The 20770-nt window shown below is 39.0% G+C and overlaps 1 protein-coding gene across 1 annotated transcript in view; it reads left to right on the forward strand.

Annotated features, from left to right (window-relative positions):
• The window catches only part of SCFD2 (sec1 family domain containing 2), a 454457-nt gene extending 433722 nt beyond the window's left edge, over window positions 1–20735 (forward strand). Inside the window, exon 9 of the mRNA XM_074229435.1 lies at window positions 11900–20735. Coding sequence (XP_074085536.1) covers window positions 11900–11992 — 93 coding nt within the window. The 3' untranslated portion in view covers window positions 11993–20735. The remainder of the gene's footprint in view (window positions 1–11899) is intronic.
• Window positions 20736–20770: the final 35 nt, after the last annotated feature.

Below are 20770 nucleotides of genomic sequence, written 5' to 3' on the forward strand. Positions count from 1 at the left end.
CCCACCACTGTGATCTACCATTGCTTCTGGTTCCGATCTCTGGGGCCCAGGAGAACAACTATTTCTGTTCCATAAGCTAGCCTTTTAAACACTAGAAAGCATTTGTAGTGTCCAACCTAAGTCATTTTCTACACACCAAATATATGCAAGTCTTTCAAGCATTAACCTGGGACCCTGGGCAAATTATTTCACTTTTCTTAGCCTCAATTTTCCTCCCCTGTCATTTGGAGATGATAATCAAACATCTGCTTCCCAGGGTTGTTGGGAAGATCAAATGAATTAACACTGATTAGTATCCCCCTCTGGACATAATACTGTCCTGGTAATGATCTTCCTAAAGGACCATGAACGGAACTGAGTAGAATATAGCAGCAAGGGTCTGACCAGGGCAGAGGACAGTGGGATGGCTACTTCCATCATCCCAGACACCCTGTATCAATTCACAGGACTAAGCTTCCCTCAATTTACCAAGATCCTCTGGTTCTAACATGTAAATAGATAAGATACCCCTTCCCTTCCCCTCCCACCCAAAGACAAGAGAGCCAAATTAGAGCCTTAATTCTTCTCTCAAACCCTAACTTCTAAATTACTGTCTTTCCCATGCAAATGTTTGTAATTCCATAAATATTAATTTAATGCCTACAATATGCCAGCCAAGCAAGAAATATTGACCTAAGCTCTGGGGATAAAAAAAAGGCAAAAGACAGTCCCTGCCCTCAATGAGCTCATAATCAAATGAAGAGAACAAGCAAACAAATATATACACACACAAGCTATGGACAAAACAAATAAAAAATAATTAATGGAGGAAAAGCACTAGAAGTAAGAGGGGTTGGAAAGGGCTCCCTATAGAAAGTGGTATTTTCATTGGAACTGGAAGGGAGTCAAGAAAGGGCTGTGTTGAGGATGGCATGTTCAGCCCTGAAGTGCCCTCTGTCCCTGTAGCCCTTCCCTCTGGATAATTTCTCCCAGAACCTCCATTTGAGGAGGGCACCCCTTACTACACTTTGGACTAGGCACCTTTCACTTCCTTCCCCTCTCCCCAGCCCACCCCCAACTGTGCCAGCTTTTCAGCTTCCTTTTTTAGGTTGTCTTCCTTCATTATTTTATAAGCATCTTGAGGGTAGGAACTGTTTTTCTTTTTGTTTGTATTCACAGCACTTAGATCAGTGGGCTAGCATAAAATAATCACTAAATAACTGTAGGTTTTCTAACTTTAATGTTCTTTGAGAGATTCCTCAGTTAGATTAGAGTGGTTGTTGGCTGTCATATGTCCCACAATGGAAGGTACATTATAGCCACTCAGTAAATTGTTCATTTACTTATTAAATGCTTACTATGTACAAAACAACAAGTAAATACTATAGCTTACATTCATTTACCACTTTGAGGTCAATATGACTTTATATGTCAATCTCATTTGATCCTCATAACAACCCTTTGGTGCTATTACAAGTTCCCTCACCCCATTTACATAAATAGATAACTTGGCCAATCCACATGACTAACAATGAAGTCCACCCAACTTCCAGTTCATCTTGCTATCTATGATGCCATAGAGCTGCTTTCCAAAAAAACTAAATTCTGATCAAGGCCCAGGGAAAAACAAAAAAAGTGAAATCATTCCCTATGGGGTTATCATCTAGTTAGGAGGGTGATATATATATATATACATACATATATAAAACATAAGTGCATAAGGAAGTTATAGGTCCCCCACTCCCATCCCCAAAAAAGAATTATAGGCACAATGAGACTAAAAAGGGGGGAATCTTTCTGACATGAACAGAGATAGCACCATGAGGAAGTGACTTTTTTTTATTGTTTTTTGAATTTTACAATTTTTCCCCCCATTCTCAATTCCTCCCCCCAACCCCTCACAGAAGGCAGTCTGATAGTCTTTACATTGTTTCCATGCTATACATTGATCAAAACTGAATGTGTTGAGAGAGAAATCCTATCCTTAAGGAAGAAATAAAAGATAGCAAAATTATATAACTTTTTTTTAATTAAAGGTAATAGTCTTTGGTCTTTGTCTTTCTTTGGATACAGATGGTATTCTCCATCACAGATACCCTAAAATTGTCCCTGATTGTTGAGCTGATGAAATGAGCAAGTCCATTAAGGTTGATCATTACCCCCATGTTGCTGTTAGGGTGTACAATATTCTTCTGGTTCTGCTCATCTCGCTCAGCATCAGTTCATGCAAATCCTGAGGAAGTGACATTTGAGCTGAGCCTTCAAGTCTGGGTAAATTTCAACTGGCAGAAAGTAAATAATTGCTCAGCTAAAAAATAATTGCTCTAATAATTAGCAGAACTTGCTTTTGGGGAGTAATAGGAAAACAGGTTGGTGAGGCAGAAGGAAACCAGTTCATTTAGACATTTGAGTACCAAACTGAGAAATTAAAATTTTCTAAGATAGTGATGAGGGAGATATTATAAGCTCTTTAGCAGAGCAGTAATCAATCATTGATTGTACTTAGCTCCACCCTTAAAATCACCTGCCATGTTCATAGCCTATGGAGTCTCTGACAAGGCAAACCAAGAGAATACTGAATCATTAAACCAAATACCTTGAATGACTGTTTGGCTAGTTTCCTCCTCTCTGAGAGCATTCTCTTTGTTAAGAGTTCATTCACAAGGTGATTAAAAACCCTGCTTCTCTCCAATTAGCTTCTCACTTCCCTCCCTAACATGGAGAACCAAATTCTTGGCTCCCCCTGAGAATAATTGAATTGTTTTGTCCTGACAGAAAGGCTAATCCAGTCCCTAAATACATTAAATGCGATCAAAAAAGAATAGCAAAGGATTTGTGAGTAAGGGAAAGAGGTTTTCAAAACTATGCATAGCACTCGGGAGCAACCTTTTTATAAAGGTGGGACATTTGACAGCAAGAACAGAGAATTAAGAGTGACTTTGATCTCCTTTGACCTCAGTGTTGGTTGTCCACTGAGATGGGTTCCCAAAGGATTTGGAGCTTAAACTAGAGTTTTTAATGTCACTTATCCTTTGTGTAAAAAATGCTCCATTACAGGGTTAAGGGTCTCCAGAGAGAGAGTCCAGAAACAGCTCAAGAGAAAAATACTGAGTAGGTCATTTATTTACTTGTGGGCCCTTCCTCCTCACCTGATGATCTCTGAAAGATTTTGATAGAGTGAGTTGGATTACCTAGGTTTTTGCAAGGAAGCCAAAAGGCGATGCCACCTGTTTAGGATTATTCACTTTTCAAAGAACTGAACATTCAGCTGCTACAGCCTGGAGCTTCACCACTGCTTAGACCCAAGATACATTTAGTCTTCAGCTGTTTGGAGCAGAAAGAAAAACTGAACTGTGTGTCTAGTAATCCATGAGGCCAAATACAGAGTTATACTAGGTTGAGTAGCTTTTTGAGTGAGGTATTCATATGGGAGTTTGAGCTTATCAAAATGAAAAAGAAGAATTTTCAAACCCTAAGTGACAACCAAGGACTAATTGAATAAGAAGGATAAGTAATATATTTTCTTGTCACTCATGCAAACAGATAGCTTTTTATTAAAAGGTACATTCAAAAATTAACTCACTTTCATGAAGGTTGATGAGTGTGTGACATGGATTTTAAAATACAGAAACCTTCAAAAATCAAATGAGTTGACCCAGTAGATAGTGTGTTTTCTCTCATTGATGGCCCTCAAGTGAAAGCTTTATAGTCTTTGAAGTGACAGAAAGGAGATTTATGCTTCTGGTAAGGTTCCTTCCAATTCTAATTTTCAGCAATCTCAGAGTTTTCCAAATAACATTCTTCACCTATTATCTGTTGAATCTTTTCACTTTATAAAGCTTATTAATGTATTCCATCTCCTCTCTCTATTCATCCATTGATGGATGTATTGATCAATAGCCAAAGGAAAAAAATGGCCAAAAGGAAGAAAGTAGAGAAATTAAGAATCCCAGTTAATGATGACCCCTCCCCCATTTCCCTGACTCATCTTGGAGACTTGACTGTAGATAACAAATCTCTCAACTCCATCCCTTCCCCTTTCAGCCTTCCTCCCTCCTCTCCACCCCCACTCCCTATCACTGGTGTCTTCTACATAAATCAGACATATTTTTAGGCATGCTTTGTTTCATAGTTTGGCTGAATGTTTTCATCCTGCAGCCTTCTGCCTCTGCACTCACTCATTGCCTAGCTGATGGCCTCCTCTGCCAAGCATTCCTGGCAGAGCTCACTTTGGTGAAAGTGGCAAGGATGGCTCCGGAAACCCATGAATGAGAGGAGGGCATGGTGCCTGTGAGTGCTCAGAGGAACTCATGGGGAGGAGGCTTCATCTGAAAGAGGGGAAGGCAGCTGGAGAAGATGAAGGAAAGAAGTGGGTGGGTTAATTCTTTGCATTTTTAAGAAGCTATAATTATATTTATAGTGGAATATTTAGTCATCAGCTCCACCTTTAAGAGTTCTAGTTGCCACAGAACTTTTATTATATTATCACCTACCATATTTAGTTTGTTTCTGAACTGAGAGGTCACTATCTCCATACTATCTCATTCCTAAGCCTCTTCCCAATCCTTTTCTACTCCTTTTCTTTTCCTTCCCTCCTCCTTTTTCTCTTCTTTCCTCTTCTCTTCCCCCTTTCCCTATTCCCCTCCTTAAGGAAAAAAATGTTCATTTATTTTTTCTTTCCCCAAACACACAACACATGACTTTTCATCCTTGCTTCCCTCCTCCCCTCTTCTCTTCTTTTCCCTCCTCACCCACTCAATACAGAGATCCACAATTTAGATCTGTCACCAGCTAGTTTTACAGTAAAGAATGGGAACCAAGAAACCAGGGATAGAATTCATTCTAACTTTTGTAACTTGAGGATATCAAAAGTTAACAGAAAGTACAGCTTATATAAGAAGGACAGATGTAGTTCCCTGGGGAAGGGAAGACAAATAAAGCAAACAGGAGATGGTCCTCAGAGGGCTAGGGCTAGGGCTAGGTACAGCAAGAATGGATCAGAAAACCAGAGAAATACAGCTAGAAGGGACCTCAGGGATCATCGGAGTCTAACCCCATAATTTTGCAGAGTGAGAAACTAAGACACACAGAAGTTAAATGGCTGTCCCAAGTTGCACAGGTAGTAAACATAAGAGGTGGCATTTGAACCCAGAACTCTGACCCCAGAGCTAGGGAGTGCTCTTTACACAGTCAAGAAACATTTATTAAGGCAACCTACTCTGTGCCAGACACATTCTAATCTCAAGATACAGAAAAAGGCAAAAGAGAGCCCTTGCCCTCAAAGAGCTTTCAATGTAATGGAGGAGGCCAGCAAATGTCTACAAACAAGCTACATAAAAGAAAAATAGGAAATCATGAACAGAGGGAAAGTGCTAGAATTCAGAGGGAATGAAAAAGATTTCCTGTAGAAGATACAGCTTCATTTGTGACTTGAAGGAAGCCAGGATGTTTAATAGGTGGAGATAAGAAAAAAAATTCAAGGCATGGGGGACAGCCATAGAAAATCAACAATCCATAGTTACTAACATGATAAGATAAATAAAATTGGACAGGAACATCAAAGAAATTCTTCTATCACAATCTATTAGATTGCAAACTAGGAAAGGGATCTTATGTTCATTTTTTTTCTGACAAGCATGCACATGTCTTGCATATAGTTATTGACTTAATTATTTAAGCTAGCCCTTCCAAATGACATCCCTATTTAGGAATATTTAAAACTGTATAATTGACAACTGCTGTGTAAAGATTGAAAGGCAGGAAAAAGAGGTAGCAAAAAAGATCTGGTCCTATCTTTTTTAGTGCTTTCATCTAAGTTTTTTGCCTTAACATCCAACAGAATCTAAGTAGAGTCCTACTAAGTTTCCAAAAACAGGATGAGATTTTACTTAATTATTTATATTTGGAAGAGAAATAAGGCCAAGTCTGGCAGCTAGAATCATTAGCAAAAGCTTTTTCTAAAGCTTCTAATCAAGATTCTCCAAAGGCAGATGATCTAATTTCCTTTTTAGATCAACAATAAGGGATAAAGACTAGAAGCTCAGTTGACATGATTGACATCTAGTTTCTGCCTGTGCTTCCTGGAAGGTACTGAACCTTCAGAAACTAGGGGCCAGCTTGAAACTGGTCACTTAGCTCCAATACTTGAGACTCAAAGGATTTTTTCATTTCTTCAAGCACTGTGCATAGTCCAAGAAACATTGGAGATAGAATGAGAAGGGAATTTTGAAATAATGCGGTCCAGTCTCCTCCCTTTACGGACAGAGAAAAGGAAAGAGGGAGAGAGGAAAGCAAGGAAAAAAATGCGTGTGTGTGTGTGTGTGTGTGTGTGTGTGTGTGAGAGAGAGAGAGAGAGAGAGACATACAAATGCACACTTTTACTGTGAATGATTTCAAAAGAGAAGGGGGAACAAAGCCTTGCTGTCCTGCTCTCCAAAATTTCTAGAAGTATGAAGTCAGAGAGGCCTAGAAGGCAGAGCCCAGCTAACTAAGCATCCCCATTGTTTCGTGCTCTATAGCAGACACAGAAATACGAAGTCTCTGGCACCTGCAAATTAAGAGATGTGCTTGAGAGGGGAAAACAAAGAGAATACTCCCAGTCAGTGGGCTGGGCTGTTTGTGTGGGAGGACTACTAGGATGTGAGCACAAAGAATCTGTAGATAGTTGTCTTTATCTTTAACTCCCAGCTCTGCTTAGGAAGCTTCTGGGAAAGAGAGCTGTCCAGAAGGCCATTGAGTAGTTTGGGCCTCCGACAACGCTTGGGCCATCCCGTTTTTCGGCCCGTGCTAACCACATAAAAATTTTTTTGTTTGCCAAGCCCACTTTGGCACTGGACGCCTATTCCTCATGTATGAGCAGCATCATAAAATTCTCCAGGATGTAGTTGTCTACAATCACCCAAGCTTGTTGACATGCAAATTATAGTTGCCCTGAGGCTCCAGTGTAACTCATGAGCTTTGTAAAAAATTGTTGGCTTTGTCTCAAATGTTTATTTTTTTATATTTAAGAATATAATCCACTGGAGTCAATTGAAGTATTCTGCATTTTTCACTAGGTCTTCTTACCTGTCCTTTAGTCAGATATAATGATCTGAGCAATAGATTGAGCATCTAGCTCTAAGCCTTGCTCATAGGGGCTATTTCAACAATGTTATGAATGAGTGAACAGAAAAAGGAAGATTGAATAGATAATATCACCCCCCTCCCCAACAACAACAAAAAAAACTTAATTAGCCTCTGAGGTTCCTTACAGTTCTAAATCTTATGATCATGACCCACCTAAGCATAAATTTAACTCTGGTCACTGGGAAAAGTGACATAGCCTATGTCACCAGCCAGCCCCTTGCCAGTAGTTCCTATACCTTAAATAGATTTCAGGGGGAGGTTGAACTTGGAGGGAAGAAAACATACTTTTATTTTCACTAACCACTAGTTCAAATTTAGCATTTTCTTTAATTACAAATTTAAAGAGGAAAAAATTATTCTGAGAAAAGGGTTATTGTAGGTTTTACTCAACTATCAGAGTGGTTCATGATGCAAAAAATATTAAAAACTTCTGGACCAAAAAATATTATTGTATTACTGTGGAATGAGCACAGGTTCAGACTTTGCTTCTGCATTCACATAATCAAAAAACATTTTAAAATGTTTTATATACATATATATATATACATACATACATACATATATATGACACTATATTGGGTACTAAGGAGACTACAAAAATAAATAAATAATAACCTCTTTCTTTAGTGCTATAAGGTTCAGCAGATGCTTTCCTCATAACATCTCTATGAAATAGGTCAGGTAATTACTATTATACCAAGTTGAAGAAACTGAGGTTTTGCACATAGCAAGTCAATTGGCAAAGATGGAATCCAAACCCAAATCATCCGAAACTATATCACTGTTCTTTCCACTAGGATACCATACTGCCTCCTTTATGGGAGGTCTTTAGCCTTGAGCACTATCAGTGACCTGGGTTCCCACTAATCAGACCTTTAAGGCAAAGATTATAGAGAACAAAAAGGGAAGGAAAAAGAAAAGAGAGGTAGAAGAGAAGGTATTATCTCTATCAGTCAACAGCAGATTTCCACCAACAATTTCCTTGGGTACAACTCAAGGACACCAGGCCATCAGTTTCCTTCCCCCCTGGGGCCTGTGAGTACATGAGACAAAGCCGGCAGGCCCATTAGTGGAAAGAACATTGGACTGAGAATTTCAAGACTTAAGTCTGAGTCATCATTTTGCCTCCTCTGTTTTCCTTATCTAGAAAATGAAGAGGTTGGACTAGTTGAGGAGGAGAGGGCTGCCCTTCTGATTACCAAGCTCCTGCCTCAAGGCCTCCAGATAGAATTCTCTGCCTCACAGGGGAAAGAATCAAGCCAAGTTTAGCTTTTGGCCTAAAGAGTTCTCTGCATTATCTGATTCTGTGGGCCCAGAAAGTCTCAATTCCTTGAAATGGAAAGTTTTCAAGACACAGAAGTTTTCAATCCTGCTCATGCTTTTTCTGCTCCTAAACAACATGGTACTAAGGAAATTTTAACTAAATGTTCAGTTAATTTCCCCTTCCCTTCTCAATGAGATATCTTCATATATTTCTAGGGTCAGCATTCTCAAAGCCTAAAGCTTATGTGCTTTGATTATTTGGGTGAATTTGGCTTTCTGTTCTAGCTGAGTATAGTATATGTATATTGGATACAATTCTCTATCAGCTATGGACAAAAATACAGTGTGCAGAGTGATGAGAATGATTTTTTTTTTTGCTCATTGTCTATATGTTGACCCTCATCTAGCCTTTCCTTTCTTCTTCCTTCCCTACATACCACCTCCTCCAAACCTACCAGTGTGGTTGAAGCTGCCAGCAACTTTATGGGCAGTGATGTCTAACTCAAATGGAGAAGAGGGTCACTAAACCACAGGTTGCAATATTGACCTTAGAAAACCATATATTAATATAATCTGAATCCTATTGAATTGTTATTTATTTTGCTAAATATTTCCCAATTGTATTTTAATCTCATTCAGGTATACTGGGAATATAGGTCAATACCTCTGTGGTAATAGAAATGATTCTGGTCTAAGAGCTTAGGTTCTAGAGCTAGAAGGTGGCTAAGAAGTCAGTCAATGGGAGATATCATGGCCAATTGCATGGGGCTGCAATAGGGTCAGCTATGTGGTACAGAAGATAGAATGCCAGACTTGGAGTCAAGAAAACATATCTCCCTAAGTTCTAATCAGACTTCAGACATTTATTTTCTAACCATGTAACCCTGGGCAAGTCGCTTCATCCTGTTTGCCTCAGTTTCCTCATCTTTAAAAAGAACTGGAAAAGGAAATGGCAAACCTCTCTAAGTCTTTCTGCCCAGGAAACCCCAGATGAGGTCATGAAGCATTAGATATGACCTAAAATAACCAAACAATAATAATAAGTTGATTTCTGGGGCCACAGCAAATTAAAAGAAAGGCCGTTTGTTCAGAAAATAAGAACCAGATTATTTTATTAATGGGAAGGTTTGCACAGAGTTCTTAGAATAATAGTATGTTCTAGATTTTAAATCTGAAGGCTAGAAATAGTCTGGAATTGGTTATCTTTACAGAACCTCATACTGTGCCAAAAGCACAGCAGGCTTTGTTGATAGTGAGATTGTGTAAATTATAAATTAAGAAGTGTTGTCCTTGAACTAGGACTTTATTCCTTTCAGGAAAAAAGTTCATAGAAGGACTTGTCATACTTTTTTTTTTTGGTATTGTTTTTCTTCCTCAAAGTTAGCAAGGATGACACCATTTTGATTCTAAAAAGGTATTTTCCCTTTCAAAAGGAAGTAAAATAACCAACTGTTTTAGAGACCATACTTTTCTCCAAAATCTGTCTTACATAAAACCCAAATTTATCCTAGATAATCAGTTATATTCCTACATATATTTTTACTTTGATAAAGTTTTTTTTAAGTGTAGGGCCTATATTTAATCCATAATGAGTAGATGTTGCCACTTCTATAGTTAGGTTTTCTTTCTTCTCTCAGTTGTTGACCTGCTAAATTCATCGACAAGAGTGAGAAATCTCCCACTTTCTTTTTTTTTTTAAGTTTTATTGGCATTTTCTGTTTTTACATCATAGTTCATGATGATGATGATGAAGTAATAAAACAGATAGTATTTATATAATGCTTTAAAGTTTGCAAAGAACTTTTCAACTATCTCATTTGATACTCATAGCAATAAGATGTAGGTGCCATTATCTCTATTTTTCAGATGAGGAAACTAAGGCAGGTTGTTCTTCATCTTTAGTTTTTGATGAGGACTAAACATTCAGGAATGATGTTTTTGATTCACAACTAATAAGTATCTGCAGCTGGAATTTGAATTTAGGATTTCCTAACTCTAGCTGTCAAAGCCTCAGTGATACATAATAACTGACATTTATATGGTATTTTTGTTTTTTCAGTCATGTTCAACTCTTTGGACCTCATTTGGGGTTTTCTTGACAAAGATACTAATGGTTTGCCAATTCATTGCCATTTTGTTCTCCAGTTCATTTGACAGATGAGGAAACTGAGGCAAACACGTTTAAGTGACTTGTGCAGGGTCACAAAGGTACCTTGTGTCTGAGCTGTTTTTGAACTCAGGAAGATGAGCCTTCTGACTCCCAAGTGCAGCACTCTATCCATGGCATAGTGTTTACAAATCACATTACATCATTTTATCAGTTACCATGATTCTTTGAGGGAAATAACACTGACATTATAATCCCTACTTTAGAGATAGAGAAACTGAGGCTGAGAGGTTTAGAGGGTCCCATAGTTAGTAAGTGCCAGTGGAAGGACACTAATCCAAGGCTTCCTGGCCTCATGGCTTCAAGTCCCACACACTGTTTTCCTTTAGTTCTCTGCAGGACCTAGCCCTCAGCATCACTGCACCTTAGCTTAGACCACAGATTTAGAACTGGAAAGTAGATTAGACACTAAGTAGTCCAACCCTTCATTTTACATAGAAGGAAGCCAAGGGACTAACCCAATGCTGCAAATCTGGGATTTGAATCTGGCCTCCAGCACTTCCCAATGTACCACCCTTTCTCCTTTCTAGGGCAGAAATGCCCAAAGCAAAGAGTACCACTGATCTAGTGCCTACTTGACACTAGAAGGCCCCATGTACTTTTTAAACTCAGCTCGATGCAGGAAATGAATTGCTCCAGGGATCAAGGCCCAAATCAGAGGAAGGTGTGTGATGAGTAGAGGGACCACAGCATCACTCCACCCCTGCCAGGTTCCACATTGACTGACCATCAGGACCATTATCCATGGGACTGTGCAAAAGGGAACAGCCTATTTATCCTCGAAGACATTCCATGCTTCTATTCCTTTGAGAAGGCAAGGGGGGGGGGTAATTAGAAATTCAGAAATTCTACCTGAAAGCCCCAATTGCAATACCACCTGACCAACTAGGAGTAGAGTTGTTATCAACAGTGGGGACCAGAAACCAGCAGTGTCCAAGTCCTGACTGAGTTTGAGTAGATATGAGCCCAAAGTCTGAGATGGGGCACATGGGAGAATCTCAGAAAGCCTTAAATTGGGTTGCATTCTAGTCTTGAATCTTGGAAATGGGGTCTATCCCCCTGCAAGCCCACTTCTCTTTTTTTTTTATGTTTTTGCAAGGCAAATGGGGTTAAGTGGCTTGCTCAGGGCCACACAGCTAGGTAATTATTAACTGTCTGAGATTGGGTTTGAACCCAGGTACTCCTGACTCCAGGGCTGGTGCTTTATCCACTGCACCACCTAGCTGCCCCCCCCCTTTTTTACGGTTAAGCCCATTTCTCTTAAAAAAAAAATCCATGCCCTTTTTATTTCTTTCATTAGGGGTATGTCAGGATTTGATTTCTCCCCCTGATTGAATGTGGTATTTTCCTCCCTCCTGTTCTTAGGTAATTGTGCTGTCCACACAACTCCTGAAGCCACTTAACATTCCGGAGCAGTTATTCGCCAGTGATCGACTTCAACCAGACATTGGCATCTGAGCCAGATATATCTGCTAAGAAGATAAGACTTAGCCAGGCTGGAAATACCTGTACTATTGTCTGTCACCAGTTGAGATATGCCTTCCAAACTGATCTGCCCCGTTACTAATTGTAGGTATAATTGAATTCTGCCTGAAGGGCCCTGATAACTGAGGGCAATATGCTTTGCTTGGATTGTACTAGTTTAAAAAAGAAAAGATCCTTTTTCTATTTCTAAAAGTGTCAAGCTGTCATTCATTCAGCTCCCACCTGATTAGTGATAGTTCCCAGTTGTGCTTAACTCTCCACTTTGCTATCTGGTGATTAGACTTGCCTACTCATTAATCCTAAAGAAATACATGTTGGCAAACCCTTTAGATAAATTACAATTTTTCTCATTTGCCAATAAGTCATCATGCCGATGGGCAAGCTGGCCCATGCTTTGGAGTAATGGAGAAAGGCAGGTTTGTTTTCCTTTGAGATTATGAAACAGCTGTAGCAAATAAAATGACTGCAGACAGAGAATGGGATCCGGTTTTTCCCTCTTTACTTCTGAAACTCGTGGGGGAAAGGAGTATTGGTATTGTGTTCTGGCAAGAAGAGTATAGAGTAAACTGACTTGTCTTCTAAACTCTCTTGACTCATCCTGAAGGAGCAAAGCAACCATTCCACACTGGGAGGGCACAAAAAATAGACTCAATAGTAGAGATTTGCACCCCACTTCCTCCAGTTAAACTTTCCTCTCTGCTTCTTTCCTTCCTACTCTGGTAAATAATTGATCTGAAAACAGGTATGTGCTTTAGCCCCCTTTGAAGTTTCTCTCTTCCCGACTTTTACTAATTCTAATCTGCATTGAAATGTAAGGCTTCTGTTTCTGAAAATCTAACTATACCTTTAATTAGAAGTTGAGAATGTAAAGCCAGTGGATGAAGGAAGGGCAATGTAAGAGCTTTTAAAAAAACAAAAAAACAAAAAACAAATGGGTTATCTGGGATCAGACATGATTATAGATGGGGAAAACACATCAAATTTGATTCCATGGTTGCTGAGAAACCTCTGTTAGCCACAAAAGTTGTCTGCACTAGTTGATATCTCTGGAAACAACACCTACTGTGAATTGATGAATAGGTCGTAGCAATAAAATGAAATCAAACAAACTCACAAGCCTGGCTCCTTTAATTGGCTCCATAGCTTCATTAAAGGGAAAAGCCTGGCACCTGAGGAAATCACTGGACTAGCAAGGAAAGCCAGGTTTTTCCTTGCCAGTTAGTTTCTCGTTGGTTCCAGAGCTTGCAGTGTGCTTAATTTGGGAATCCTCCAAGGGTAGATACTGGCACCACTCTGTGGGGAAGTTGAAATCCAGACCAGAAGCACTCCAGCTGCTAGTGTTGTCTCCCTCCATGAATGGAGGCTTTCTCATTCCCTCTCTGGGCCTTTCTAGTTCTAGGCTTGAGCCTGTGTTCCCATCTACACAATGTCATCTTCTTAAGGGCAGGAACTTGTTGGTTTTGCCTTTGCAGCTCTGTCACTCTTCAAATCACTTCAATTTAAGCAGCATTCATTAAGGAACCAAATACCTTGGATAAGTGCTTGGCCCAGACTCTGTGCAAAACACAAATATATTCTCATTTGATCCTTACATTTGATCCTAGGTGCTACCATTATCCACATTTTAGAGCTGAAGAAACTGAGGCAAAGGTTAAGTGATTTGCCCAGGGTCACAAAAATAGTTTAACTCTGGGGTTAGTAGACTTTAACTTTAGAAGACTTTAACTCAAGTCTTACTAATTCCAGGCCCAGCTCTCTTTCTACTGTGTCATTTAGCTTCCCCCAGAAGATTTATGTCCTAGACTTTGGGCCAAAGTCATAAGAAATACAGCCACTGCCCTCAAGGAGTTTACACTCTAATGGGAAAATGCCACATTGAAATAAATATATTATTATTTGAGGAGAAAAGGAGAACTAAGATCTTGTGGAGCAACCTAGACAGGCTTGAGGGAAATCATAGGTGTTCATATACAGAGTCATTTGAAAATAAATGTGCAATGGAATTGAATTAAAGAAAGAAAGATGGGATCAAGTGAAGGCAGAATTCAAGTCAGGACTGTCCCATCCCCCTGGTTCAGGCCATCACCACCTTCTACTGCACTAGCCGAACTAATTCTCAGGTCTGACCATGTCACCCCCCAGTCCATAAATCCCAGTGACTCCCTATCATCTCCTAGATCAAATATAATTCCTCTGTTTAGCTTTTAAAATCTTCCATAACATGTTTCCCCCCCCCCCAACATTTCCAATATTTAGACTTTAGACCTTCTACCTATAACAGTGGCCTCCTTGCTATTCTTCTCATAAGACATTCCCATCTCAGGAGGCCTTTACATTGCTGTCCCCCTTGGCTGGATTTCTCTTCCTCTTGATCCTTACCTCCTAGCTTCCTTGGCTTCCTTCAACTCCCAAGGAAAATCTCATCTTCTCCAAGAAGACTTTCAGAAGCTCCCTTAATGCTAGTTATTTCCAATTTATCCTGTATATGTCTTGTCTGTAGTAGTTTTCATCTGGCCATTTAGGCTGTAAGCTCCTTGAGGGCAGGGATTGTCTGTTTTTGCCTTTTTATGTTTAGCATAGTGCCTTTATATGACTTAATAAATGAATTGACTTGAAGAAGTTTACAGTAGCTCAATGGTTGCTGTGTTCATGTGTAAGTGTGTGTGTATATATACATATATATGTATATATACACATATGGGACTTATATAGTATATTTTGAATGTGTGTATATTATAATTCAAGAGAAGATAATATTTCTGGAAGAAAAGTCAGTAAAATTCCCACATTGAGATGTTTCTCAAGACCCAGCTTAGATTAGATAAGGTTCTTTTCAAAATTTAAAAGAAAAAAAAATTCAAGGTTTCCCCTCATACCTCCTTCATGTAATATTGTATGTTGGAGTTGTCTTTTTTCTTACCCTCTAATTAGATGTTCGACTTCATGAGGTCAGAGATATTTTCTTATCTTCTTCCTAATCTCTGAAGAAGAACAAGAGCAAGACTAAATGTCAATAGAAGAGGGGACCCAAATGGAAAAGGAAATATCAAAAACATTGGAGATCTAGAGATGAGAGAACATACATAATGGAGCAGAGTTTCTCTTTCTGGTTTTCATTTTGAGGAGTCATATGATGTTGGACAATTCATTCTCTTCCCTAGACTTTGTTTCTTTGTGAATACACTTGAAATATTAACTGTGACATGATTCATGGAGATATTGAAGGACTCAAGGATAAAAATAGTTTCCATCTATGAAGGAGGGAGCAAAGGAGGATGAGGAAACTATTATAGGATACGATGGGGATAGAAAAAGATGGAAGGGAGCAGTGGAGGGTACTTTGAAATTTCCACTTGGAGAATAAGAGGAGGGAAAAGGAAAAACAATAATTTGATGATTTGCAAAGTGTAGTTCAGGGATCCCTGAGGGGGTCTCCCAAGGGCCTTTTGAGGTCTGTGAGTCAAAACTATTTCCATATTCTAAGATATTTTAATTTCTAATATAGTAAATATCAATAGATATAGCTTACTTTAAAAAAAAAGTTCTTTGAAGATTCCTCGATAATTTTTAAGAGAATAAAGGAGAGAGGGAAACTAGGTGAGTTGAGCATTGGCCCTGGAGTGAGGAGGACTTAGCCTCAAATCTGGCCTCAGACACTTAATAATTACTTAGCTTTGTGACCTTGGGCAAGTCACTTAACCCCATTGCCTTGCAAAAAAAGAGAGAGGATAAAGGAGTCCTGAGATTAAAAGTTTTGAGAACCCCAAGTGAAATAGAACAATGTTATACATGGTGTGAATACAAACATCTCCCTACCTAGGTGTAAAGCACTGAGAGGTACAAAGATGCAAAGAACAAATCTAGCAAAAAAGGAAAAACATGCTTAATGGCAATAGCTTATATTTATGTATTAATCACTCACATTTGTCTAGTTCTTTAAGGTTTACAGAATGCTTTCCTTGAAAGAACCCTCTAAGATGGATATGCTGACTGTATGATCACAAAGTACTCTATATATGTATATTTATGGCTAGATTATCTTTCTAATTGTTGGTATTAGCACCTAGCCAAGGGTGGCAAGCACAGTATGGGACTCAAAGTAAGGAGCTAAACATGGAAGCCAGTGAAAGAGCAGAGGATTTTAGAGGTTGAAAGGGATTTCAGAGATCATGAAGTTCAACCACTTCATTTTTAGACAAAGTTAAGAACCCAGAAAAGTAAACTGACTTGCTCTAAACCACCAAAGTAGTAATTAGAAGAGCCAGGGGTTAAAACTAGGTCTGCTAGTTCCACAACAATACTGCCTTCTCCCAGTCCAGTGCCTTATCTAACACCAGCGCTAATAGAGGGCAGGGAATCAGAAGAGACTGAAATCAGCAAATAGAATAGACTGTAAAGAGGGGAAGCCACTTGGGCAGGTAGAGATAAACAAGAGCAAATGACTGGAGTATAGTAGACCCAGGGCACCAGCAGTAAGAATGAGAACCTGCCAATGGCTTTCTGAGGCAAGGGCCCTTTCCGTGCTTCAGGTCTGAAACAAGAACTGACCTCCAAGTGTGGGCAGACCTAATTCTACAAGTGGAGACAAGAAAACTCACCTGGCTGGAACAGGAGAGTGAGGGGGTGGGAGGGAGGCAGCTACTGACACTCAACAACCAGAAGACAAGGATCTGCAAAGATAAGAACCATTTTTCCTTCCTAGGTAGAGTCAGGAGTCTGGTGAGTCACACCAAACCAACAATAGAGCTTTTGACATCGTTACTACTCTTGGTGAAGGATGTTAATATTTTTGTGCCATCCACCAAATGTACTTGATGACAGTCTGCAGTGTTAGTGTTAGATGCGTTGGAATAAGTAGTAAGAGTTAAAAGCATTTATGAAAAAAAAAAAAGCAACACTGTGCCATAGAGTAGTCCTTCTGGAATAAGTATCACTACAATGTTCTAATAATAATCTAAATACTTTATGCACCTCCTCACTTTAAATAAGTATGCTCATGTACAATAAGGGGGGTAGCTAGGAGAGTAGCTACTTCCTGAAAGTTAAAGAGAAAATGGGGAGATCATTTCCATGCAAACCCAATCTGTCTTTTACCTAGTTTTCAGAAGTTTTCAGTGTAAATTTAAAAAAATAAATTTAAGTGCTTATTATGTACTTTGCTTATACATAATGTGAATGTAGAGCATTATGTATTAATACCTGACTCCATTAATGCTATCAGGCTTGTTTTTACAATTCCTAGAGGATCACATAAAGTATTTTAAAGGAATCTGATTTTTTTTCAAAATGAGGAGCTCCTCTCCAGGACCACAACCTATTTCTCAGTAGATAAGTACTGGGGAGCTGCCTAAAGTGAGTCACAAATTGAACCTAGGGGCCTCCTCACCCCAGGACCAACACTTTATCCAATATACTAAGTCATATGGGGAACATTCTGCTCCTTTTCTCTCACTGCCACTTCCATCCACACCTTGGTGGCCATTCTCCTCCAGGATTAACAATATCCTTCTTCGTACCTCAAGTTGCTCAGTGCCTAGTTCTAGAAGATTTTAACCCCTCAACCTTTGCTCTTAAATCCATTCCTGCTTATGACAATCGCCTCTTCAATCATCTTCTCTACCCCTATAATTTTCAACTTCTCAACTGTTTCCTTTGCTACTGCCAACAGAAATGCCTATATCTCCACCAAACTTCCCCTACCATGTCAAGTTATAGTTCTTGCTTTTCCCACAGCTTAATTCTTAGAACCTGTTTATACTCTTGCCCTCTACTTTTTCATCTCTCACTTCTCAATCCCTTGTGATTAAGAAACAATCTGATATTACTACTGATATTACTACTGATCTCATTTCAAAATCCAATGACCTTTTCTCAGTTCTCATTCTAAGTGATCTCTGTGTAACATTTGACAGTTGTCTAATCCCTTCTAATGGATATAATTTCCTCCCTGGGGTCTTTGTGAAATTTATCTGTCCTGGTTCTCTTTTTAACTTTCTCCTTCTTCTTTGCATGGGGAAACCAGTGGCAAATTTTTTATATTCTCTTTCAGTGATCTCATTAACTTCCATGAATTCTGATATCTTCTCTATAGATCCTAGTCTGCATATCAGTCCTCAACTCTAGAACCACACTTCTAGCTGCCTATTGGGCATCTCCACCTGGATATCCCATAGACATCTTGAACTCAACATGTTCAAAACCCAAACTCATTTTTCTCCATTAACAACCCCTCCTCCAAATTTTATGCTGAAAGTATATGCAATCTTCCAGTCATCCAGGTTTGCAGTTTAAGACTCTTCACTCTTGGGGTGGCTAGGTAGTGCAGTGGATAGAGCACCAGCCCTGGAGTCAGTAGTTACCTGAGTTCAAATCTAGCCTCAGACACTTAATAATTACCTAGCTGTGTGTCCTTGGGCAAGCCACTTAACCCTATTGCCTTGCAAAAACCTAAAACAAAAAAACAAAAACAAAACTCAGCTCTCAAGACTCTTCACTCTCATTTCCAATCCATTAATTTATGAATCAGCTATCCAACCATCTTCTCCACTCAAAGGGCCACTAATCTAATTTAGACCCTATTTGCCTTCACTATTGCTGCAGACTTGTAATTGATCTCCCAGCCTCAAAACCTCCCCCCCTTTCTCCATCCCCTGTACAGCTACCAAAGTGATAGTACTAAAGCATAGCACATTATGCCATTCCTGATTTTAAAAAAACCTAAGAATAAAATACAAATTCCTGTTTAGCTTTTGAAATCGTTCACAATCTGGTCCCTTATAATCTGGGAATTCTATGGACTTATTGTGATTTTTAAAAAATCATAAAATTGATGAAATTAGACATCAGTAATAAGGATGCAGTTTTTCCCATTTGAGTTCATAGATCTCCCCTGCCTCCCACTCCTACCTGAAATCTATCCACAGACTCAGATTAAGAACCCCTGCTTAAATTTTCCAGACATTATTCATACACACACAAACACATATCCACACACTCACACCCCCACACACTCACTCTACATTCCAATTATCCTAGTCGCTGTCCCTGCTTTCATCTTCCATTTCCTATACCTTTATCCAGTCTGTCTGTCAAGTCTAGAATGCTTCCCTCCTCCTTAAATAACTCCTAGGCTCCATGTAAGTCTCAATTCAAGTTCAATCCTATAAAAGATCTTTTCCAATTCCCTAATTTTAGTGCTCCCACCTCAAATCAGTTTATGTTTATTTTGAATCTTTGTTATATTTCAGCTGGGAAGAAATTTGAGGGCAGGGACTGTTTTTATATATCCTCAGTAGAAAGAATCATGCTCTAAATACAATTCTCCATAACCATTTGGGGTTTTCTTGGCCAAGATACTGGAGTGATTTGCCATTTCCTTCTCTATCAAATTTTACAGATGAGAAAACTGAGGCAAATGGGTTAATAAGTGTCTCAGATCAGATTTGAACTCCCTCAGAACTCTATCCACTGGGTCACCTAGCTATCATTTAATAAAGACTTGTTGATTGATTAGTTTTAGAAGCCCCAACAGCAGATAGAATTTTAGATAGAATTATAGAATTTTAAGTACCATAGTATGACATGAGTATTTGAAGCACTGGAGATACAAAGGCAAAAGGCAGAAACTCTGCTCTCAATGAGTTTACAATCTAATGGGAGCAACAATAGTCAAATAACTATGGACAAATAAGATGTCCATAAATTAAAATTAGAGATATATAAGATAAATAAAGATATATAAGATTGATATATATAAAGATATATAAAAATATATAATATATAATATATATAAAAATAAATTAGAGATATATAGAAGATAAATAAAGATATGTAAGATAAATTGGAGGGTCCAAAGGAATCTTATTGCTCTGAGGCTAGACGGAAGCAAACAATCCTCTTATCTATAGAGGCAGAGCCCAGTAAGTATTGTAGAATCTGCTTCTACCTGCTGTTTCTCCTACTAATTGGGTCCTCTTATACCTAGAACTTTTTCCTGTCAATATTTATGGATAGTGTGATGTTCTTCATGTGAGTCTGGATGTCCCTTGATGAGGAGTTCTGACTTCCTTTGGCTAAGTGGAAATGACTTCCCTTGAGTTGTAGGATTGCCTTTTGTCAGTCTTTCTTGGCCAAGGTCTCACAACCCCCTCAATCTGGCATGGGAGTCCTGGTAGAGGGGCTTCTATGATTCAGAGGTGATTCATGTGTGAGTCTGGTGGAAAGAGTGATAAAGATTCCCCAAACATTCAGTTGTAATCCCAGTCTAATCTGTCTCTTCCTCTGTGTATAGCCCTACCCCTACTAAAAATGAGGTTTCAGCCACATGAAGAGAGCCAGGATGGTTAGTTCTCTGTTTTCTTCAGTCCTGTCTCTACTGGACACTTCCTGATTGATAGATAATGGCAATGCTAATTCAATCTTCTTCCCAGAAGTGCACCCAGAGCCCTTGAGTACCACCCCCCCCCACACACGCACACACTCTCATGAACAAAGATTGCCAGGTAAACTTCATAACCTTTCAATTCAGTATTCCTAAATGCTTGGCAGCAACTCACTTCTCTGCGAACTGGATAAACAAAGCTGCCCCCAAATCACTAGGGCTCCAGGAAGAATGCAATATTTCTAGTGAGGAGAAATCTATTAACAAATAATCTAGTATAACAAATACTTTCTCCCCTTTTGGTAACAGAATTCCTGACATACATACATACATACACCCCCCCCATATATATATATATATATATATATATA

This window comes from Macrotis lagotis, chromosome 3, assembly GCF_037893015.1.
Source record: "Macrotis lagotis isolate mMagLag1 chromosome 3, bilby.v1.9.chrom.fasta, whole genome shotgun sequence".
Taxonomy (NCBI): Eukaryota; Metazoa; Chordata; class Mammalia; order Peramelemorphia; family Peramelidae; genus Macrotis; species Macrotis lagotis.